The sequence below is a fragment of the Hoplias malabaricus genome, chromosome Y (genome assembly GCF_029633855.1).
Source record: "Hoplias malabaricus isolate fHopMal1 chromosome Y, fHopMal1.hap1, whole genome shotgun sequence".
Lineage (NCBI taxonomy): Eukaryota > Metazoa > Chordata > Actinopteri > Characiformes > Erythrinidae > Hoplias > Hoplias malabaricus.
This window is the reverse complement of record NC_089820.1, coordinates 54,983,585-54,991,607: the sequence shown is the minus strand read 5'-3', so window position 1 is coordinate 54,991,607 and position 8,023 is coordinate 54,983,585. Positions and strand designations below refer to the sequence as shown.

Sequence of the window (8,023 nt, the reverse complement as noted above, 5' to 3'; positions counted from 1 at the left end):
TTTGGTGGGAAATACAGCCCTTTAAACAGAAATGTACCACCAAAAAAAAACACAACACTGATGAAGCACAAAAGAAAAAGGAGAACAGAGATTCTTTAGAGAACAAAGAGCAGTGGCCACATGAAAGAAGCACATCAAACCTCAATCTCTGGAGTTATTCTTACAGAGCTTTAGTGGGCCGTTTTATCCCAAGGCATGTCCATCTCCACGGGGCCTGCTCTGCCAGGTCCTGACCCTGCATTAGCGGCCTGGCTTCAAAGAAAGCGAATCCAAACAGAAAAACACACACAGAGCTGCCGCCTGCACATGCTGCTGCTGCCTGTAGATGGCTGTCTAGTCAAAATTCCAGCCAAGTACTAAGATGTAGTCGATCCTGTTCAGGAAGTACACATTCAGGACACACACACACACACACACAGATCCTCTGAGTGTCACTGGTTGTCGTGTCGAAGGCAGGGTCTTAGCTCCCACTTTCCACTTGTCCGGATGACATCTTAAATACAACATGTTGATGGGAATTGGTGAGGAAAAATCATCACCACATTTGGATAGTTAATATGTACACGACAGTGCGGCGGTCAGAAACCACCCTTCCTTTATTTAACAGTTTGTGTACAAGCCAGGAATAAAAAAATAATAAATACAGCAGGCACGGTGGTGCAGCAGGTAGGTGTCGCAGTTACACAGCTCCAGGGACCTGGAGGTTGTGGGTTCAATTCCCGCTCCGGGTGACTGTCTGTGAGGAGTGTGGTGTGTTGTCCCTGTGTTTGCATGGGTTTCCTCCGGGTGACTGTCTGTGAGGAGTGTGGTGTGTTCTCTCTGTGTCTGCGTGGGTTTCCACCGGGTGACTGTCTGTGAGGAGTGTGCTGTGTTCTCCCTGTGTCTGTGTGGGTTTCCTCCGGGTGACTGTCTGTGAGGAGTGTGGTGTGTTCTCCCTGTGTCTGTGTGGGTTTCCTCCGGGTGACTGTCTGTGAGGAGTGTGGTGTGTTCTCCCTGTGTCTGTGTGGGTTTCCTCCGGGTGACTGTCTGTGAGGAGTGTGGTGTGTTCTCTCTGTGTCTGCGTGGGTTTCCTCCGGGTGACTGTCTGTGAAAAGTGTGCTCCAGGTGCTCCGGATTGGCGACTCAAAAGTGTACGTAGGTGTGAGTGTGTGAGTGAATGTGTGTGTGTGTTGCCCTGTGAAGGACTGGCGCCCCCTCCAGGGTGTATTCCTGCCTTGCGCCTAATGATTCCAGGTAGGCTCTGGACCCACCGTGACCCTGAACTGGATAAGGGTTACAGATAATGAATGAATGAATGTATGTTTCTTTCTGGTTCTCAGGAGGGTCCTCTCGAGAGCTCCATTTTCTTTCAGACCCAGAGTTCCTTTCTCACAAATGGATGGACAGACGTCTGTGAATACCTTTACAGACTTAAAGATAAAGGGGTCTGAAGTGCTGTTTATGTAATGGTTTCGGAATCTAATTCTGTCATAACGAGTTGACAAACAGTCAGGAATGTGGAACCGGTTCGTTACTACACTGTGATTTCTGTCAACGGGAAATAACTATTTTTTTCCTATTTACAGCTACACATTAAGCTTGAAATACTTCTAATAGTCATGGGATTCTCTGAAAAAGCAGAAAAGAGTGACATAATTCAACACGATACCAATAGCGCTTCGTCATATCGCCCAGCCTCACTTCCAAGTAATATGTCAAATGCGAATGGCAATCTTTTTTGTCATTCACAGCCAGAGTTCTCGCTTGCAAAAATCCCCCAAAGGGACTCTATCACCCCTCCACTCCAGCCCTGCACCCTCTCTCTCACTCTTCCTCTTCCGCTCCCTCATTCCTCTCCTCAGGCCCATCGTTACTCTGCTGGCTCAGGCACTGTCACATCAAGCCGTCACGCCCATGACAAGGGCGCTTAAAAAAAGCTGGCTATTTACACTACAGCTACGGCCTCACAGTCATGCATGAATATCCCACATGAAAATGTCTCTCGCCCACAGCCATGGGCCAGCCACACTCTCTCTCTCTCTCTCTCTCTCTCTGTGTAACCCAGCGCCTGTCAGGCACACAGAGAAGACAGACAGGCCGGGTCCTTCAGCACAGGTGCCCAAACAGCTGCCCGAGAGCAGTGCAGCAGCCGTTCTCGCTGACTAACAGCAACACACACACATGCACACACTTGCTGCGTTTCTCTCCCGTTAACAGCTTCACGCTCAGTAACCTGTGGCTCACCACAGAAAACACAGACAATATGATTCAGTGGATTAGTCCATGCATAACACACAGGAATATGAAGAATTAAGACAAATGTATCTGGGTCATTTGAATCACTTGTTGCACGGCCAACGGTTTTAAAAGATGCCAGGGCCATCATTGGGAACGAAGCCAAGGAAGGAACAGTGGAAGCAGCACATGAAAGGGTTAAGTTGAGTTCACCGCCGCCTCTTCGAAACCAACCTCTGCATGAACCGAATGCAGTTATAAACATTTGTGCATTCTCAATCTGCTGCTGCCTCTTCCTGATAGGCTTTACATCTTTAAATATGGCCTCGGCTCTCGAGCGCAGAGCGGATGTTATTCCATAAATATTTGCGTTCGTACAGAAACGCCACGTCGCCCCCTTACAAAACCTGGATGGAGGCAAAAATGTAAATGGTTAAGGTATTTTTAGGTGAGCTAGGAAGGTAGGTGGGGTAAATGTGAGGGGGGGGGGGCATAAATAAGAGTGCATTCCCTGTGGAGGGAATAATGATGGGACGCATTGTGTTCATTTTGTTTATCAAGCAGCTATTCAGGCCTCTAGTGGGGCCCTGGTGCTTACACAAGCAAAAAGCTTTCTCAGACATCCGCAGCTGCATTCCCTCCGTACAGGTACCCTGCAGACTGCATGCAAACCCCCGCCCCACACACACACACACACACACACACACACACACACACACACACACACACACACACACATACTAGGTACTGGCAACTCACAATGCATGCATATAAACACACTGGTGCACTGGCAAATACACATCCTCTCTCGCTCTCTCTCTCTCTCACACACACACACACACACACACACACACACACACACACACACACACACACACACACACACACACCACACAGCTGCCCCAGCAACCCAGCATGGCTTTGCAGGTGCGCTGGCTCGGCAGTGCCTTCAAACAGCCAGATTCCTTCTGCATCAGAGCACACTTCAAAACACTGGAAGAGAGTGCACATTCACACACACAACTCACACATTCTCCATATAACATCTTCACAGTCGCAAGTTCCTAAATGTAACCCATTGGCTGCTTTGGCGACAGCCCGAGACATGCCATTTCTACTCATAGAAACAGGCCTCTGTCTACATGAAGGGAGAGAGGCTGAGACACCCGACTAATGCTTCAAATAAGCATGTGAAATCATACATAAAATTTAAAAAAATAAAAAAGAACTCTAGAGATTTTTATTTTCCGACACTAAAACCTTGATATAAATCTGCACACACCTCAGACTCATCCACACACCCATGGCTGTACCTGACACACACACACACACACTCGTCTCCACATCTCTCTACCCTCCCTACCCCCACTGACTCTTGTGAAAGTGAGAATACGGCAAGCCCCTGTCTTATCACCGCGGAGTAGAGAGCCACAGCGCCGCTGTATTTTATCCCTCTGCCGTGTCACCGCTTCGCCCCGTTCTGAATTGGGCTGCTTTGAGTTATGAGTCACACAAGTGCACCTGCGCCCATGTGTTAAGCACTGACAAATAAAAGCCTAACGTCCATTTACACAACAAAGAGATGTACCCCGCAAGGCAACCAATCTCTACCCCCCACCACCCTGCACCCCCCTGCCTTCTTTACCCACTTATTCACTCTACTTGTATAAGCAGGGAAAATGCCACATGCTCTCCCATGATGCCCAGCCCTCGCTCGCTATTCCACAGGCTCCAGGATTCAGGCTCAAATTTTGTAGAACGGAAAAAAAAAAAAAACATACACCACCCAACTCCCCTTTAATGTCCCTCAGATGACCCCATATTCCATATCTCATTTTCTCCCCCGAGAGGGGCGACTTCGTGGCAGGCGTTTTTAATCGAAGGCTTCCCAAAAAGAAGATCCGACTGTCATCGAAGCCCTCTTTTGTTCTAGGAGAGAAAGGAGAGAGAAGAATCCCCTCCACAAACCTAACCGCTATTGAGGAAACCTTCCCTAGCACCAGCAGAAGTTACAAGGCCCAGGCTTTAACTCAGACTTCCTGGCAATCAGCAGCTGACTGTGTGATTGATGCATATTAATGAGGTGGGCCGGCGCAGGCGGACGCAAGCTGAGGCTCCGCACTTCCTCTGCATCATTAATGGCTGCGGCTCCGCTCCGCCGGGATTATCGCCCATGGAAACTTCTCCCGATCCGTCGCTATTAATCTCTGTCTGTCCTCCTGTTCAGGCTACATAATGACTAATTAAACATCAAAAGAGCAGCGGTGGGGATGGGCTGTGACAGCTCCAGGCCCCGAGCGCAACTCCCACGGGACCCCCGAGTGAGAGGAGGCCGCAGCGGCCCCCAAATCAATCAGCCGTCTGCCCTGAACCGGCCTACCTCCGATACTGTTCCTGCTATACACTACAAACCAATATAAGACTTGTTAACCCAGTTACGGCAATGCTCCTGATGCCCACACAGTAGCACTCTAAATCAGGTTGGAAATTGATTCAAAACAAATATAACGCTGAGTATTTTCTGAGCAAACACAACCTGCCCTGTGGACTTTAATATCAGAACTGAAATTTTTGTCCTAGAGGAGTGCTATAAATAATTCAAATGTCTTACATTGGTCACTCTATCACCACAGTGTGGTGTGTTCTCCCTGTGTCTGCGTGGGTTTCCTCCGGGTGACTGTCTGTGAGGAGTGTGGTGTGTTCTCCCTGTGTCCGCGTGGGTTTCCTCCGGGTGACTGTCGGTGAGGAGTGTGGTGTGTTCTCCCTGTGTCTGCGTGGGTTTCCTCTGGATGACTGTCTGTGAGGAGTGTGGTGTGTTCTCCCTGTGTCTGCGTGGGTTTCCTCCGGGTGACTGTCTGTGAGGAGTGTTGTGTGTTCTCCCTGTGTCTGCGTGGGTTTCCTCCGGGTGACTGTCTGTGAGGAGTGTGGTGTGTTCTCCCTGTGTCTGTGTGGGTTTCCTCTGGGTGACTGTCTGTGAGGAGTGTGGTGTGTTCTCCCTGTGTCTGCGTGGGTTTCTTCCGGGTGACTGTCTGTGAGGAGTGTGGTGTGTTCTCCCTGTGTCTGCGTGGGTTTCCTCCGGGTGACTGTCTGTGAGGAGTGTGGTGTGTTCTCCCTGTGTCTGTGTGGGTTTCCTCCGGGTGCTCCGGTTTCCTCCCACAGTCCAAAAACACACGTTGGTAGGTGGATTGGCGACTCAAAAGTGTCTGTAGGTGTGAGTGTGTGAGTGAATGTGTGAGTGTGTATGTTGCCCTGTGAAGGACTGGCGCCCCCTCCAGGGTGTATTCCCGCCTTGCGACCAATGATTCCAGGTAGGCTCTGGACACACAATGACCCTGAACTGGATAAGCGGTTACAGATAATGAATGAATGAATGAAAACAAATGCTAATTAATAGAATCCAATAAAATGTTGTCAATGACGTGACGCACCAGACCCGGTGCAAACTTTATTTTAATTATGAAGGACTTTACTCAATATAACTTAAGTATATGTCGCCCGAGCTGAAGAAATCTGACAACTGTGAGCTGACAAACAAACGAGACTAATGGCATTTCTGTAAGGACTGTGTTAACACTGAAAACAAAGCCCAAAACGGTGAAGTCATTTATGAGAGGAAAACATGTCCTAATTTTTCTAAATCAAATTTTATACATCAGGGTAAGATGTAATTTCCAGAATCTTACATAATGTAACGTGTTGCCAAGAACAAAACAGTCAGGAGGAAGCAAACACAGCGAGGAATAAAGAAAAACTAAAACCAATAAAATGTCTTAAAAATCTGATCCTGACCCAAACAATATGACTAATGAAGCTGTAATGACCACACACACACACACACACACAAGACACTTGCTGCTACAACCTGAGCAGAGGATGACTTTGAAGACAAAGTGAACAAAGTGAAACCAAGGGCTGAGACATCAACCGCTTTTATTAAGTGTGTGTGTGTGTTTTTGTTTGTTTGTGTGTATTAGCAGCTATTTTTATATCAGAGGAAAAGCAGACAGATAAAATGAAGCTCCACTCACAGACGATGGCAGGCCAGGGGGAACCTTGCGTACTTTCTTTGTTTGGTGAGGATCTGAGGAGATAAAAAGAACATTAAGGCGTAAGAGGACGAAAAAAACACTTTGAAAGACTCGGTAAGCAGAAGCAGTCTGACAGCTTTCTCTTTGGTTTCAGTGCAGTCAGTGAATTAAAACCACACCGAGGTATGTCTGTGTGCCAAGCCGTATCAGCAATTTCATATCTCCGCCATATTACAGTAGAACTGAAGCAAAAATGTGTTTTTAATAGTGTTATCCATTATCACTGTCCCAGTGGCATCAGACGGTATAGAGCGCTGACTTCCCAAAACTCAGCCGACGGATACGCACCCAGAGGAGCCGAGTCCTGCAGAGAGCGCCTTCGTGGATTGGAGCCGGTGAAGGAGTAGAACGGCGCCGGTGACTTCCCAGCCGTGGTCACGGGTCCTGGACTGGTCAGACCCATATCTGGCTGTAGAGGGGGCTGGAGAGGAGGAAAACAAGAGCTCATCAAACCCAAGAAAATCGATTTTTATTAATTTAATTGGTATTATTGAAAGTATTTGCCCTAGATATTGGTAGCGGTTCCCTGGTCAGACACTGGTGAGCTCCAATTTGTGATGACAATGTACAGGGTTTGGACAATGAAACTGAAACCCCTGTCATTGTAGTGTGGGAGGTTCCATGGCTAAATTGGAGCAGCCTGGTGGACAATCTTCATTCATTACACATTGCACCAGTAAGACCATGTGCATCCAATGGTTCAAACATTGTGTCCTGAAGGCGGTGCCGTGTATCAGGACGACAACGCACCAATACACACAGCAAGACTGGTGAAAGAGTGGTTTGATGAACATGAAAGTGAAGTTGAACATCTCCCATGGACTGCACAGTCACCAGATCTAAATATTATTGAGACACTTTGGGGTGTTTTGGAGGAGCGAGTCAGGAAACGTTTTCCTCCACCAGCATCACGTAGAGACCTGCCCACTATCCTGCAAGAAGAATGGCTTCAAATCCCTCTGACCACTGTGCAGGACTTGTGTATGTCATTCCCAAGACGAACTGACACTGTATCGGCCGCAAAAGGAGGCCCTACACCACACTAATAAATTACTGTGGTCTAAAACCAGGTGTTTCACTTTCATTGTCCAACCCCTGTATATTTATATTTGATATCCGTAATAACAGATCACCCATGAATCACTCACCGATAGATTTTTATATTGAAATGAACAGAGGCCTTGTCCACATCTGCATCATTTCCGCAGTAATTACACCTACATGAGTTGGTCATATTTACAACAAACCAGAACACTGAAAAACTGGACAGGATTTTATTTAGTGATACTTTGGTCCTCCCTCAGCGTTCCTTATCCTCTGTGGTTCACACAAGTGTGCAGTAATTGATGTGACAGTGTCAGCAGGCTCAGTTAAGTCCAAGGAGAAATCGATCCAATCAGTCTGACCTAGCGATCACCACTGCTGCAGCCTCCGGTGAACTGTTATTGATCAGAGCTGATCAGGGCCTCAAGGCACATCCTCAAACAGCCGGGGACATGGCCACTTAAAGCAGCGATGACGAGCCGAGGAAACAAGGGAGTCCAGCGCTATGTGTGGGGCTTTATTTCTTTGTATTTTGTAAATAATTTCACATATTTAAAGTCGGATATATCACATGTAAAGAGCTACATTCTTGAGGTGTTTACATGAGATCTGACTGTCCCCGTGTCCAAACAAACACAAATGTGTGTGTGTCCGCACTTGTGTAAGAGAAGTAGGGG

At 47.7% G+C, this 8,023-nt stretch overlaps 1 protein-coding gene across 1 annotated transcript in view; it reads right to left on the bottom strand.

The window, feature by feature from the left end:
- The window catches only part of LOC136678150 (transcription factor 12-like), a 50,380-nt gene extending 43,674 nt beyond the window's left edge, over nt 1-6,706 (bottom strand). Inside the window, exons 1-2 of the mRNA XM_066656058.1 lie at nt 6,591-6,706; nt 6,243-6,295 (exon numbers count right to left, since the gene is read on the bottom strand). Of these exons, the coding sequence (XP_066512155.1) occupies nt 6,243-6,295; nt 6,591-6,705 (168 nt within the window). The 5' untranslated portion in view covers nt 6,706. The remainder of the gene's footprint in view (nt 1-6,242; nt 6,296-6,590) is intronic.
- Nucleotides 6,707-8,023: the final 1,317 nt, after the last annotated feature.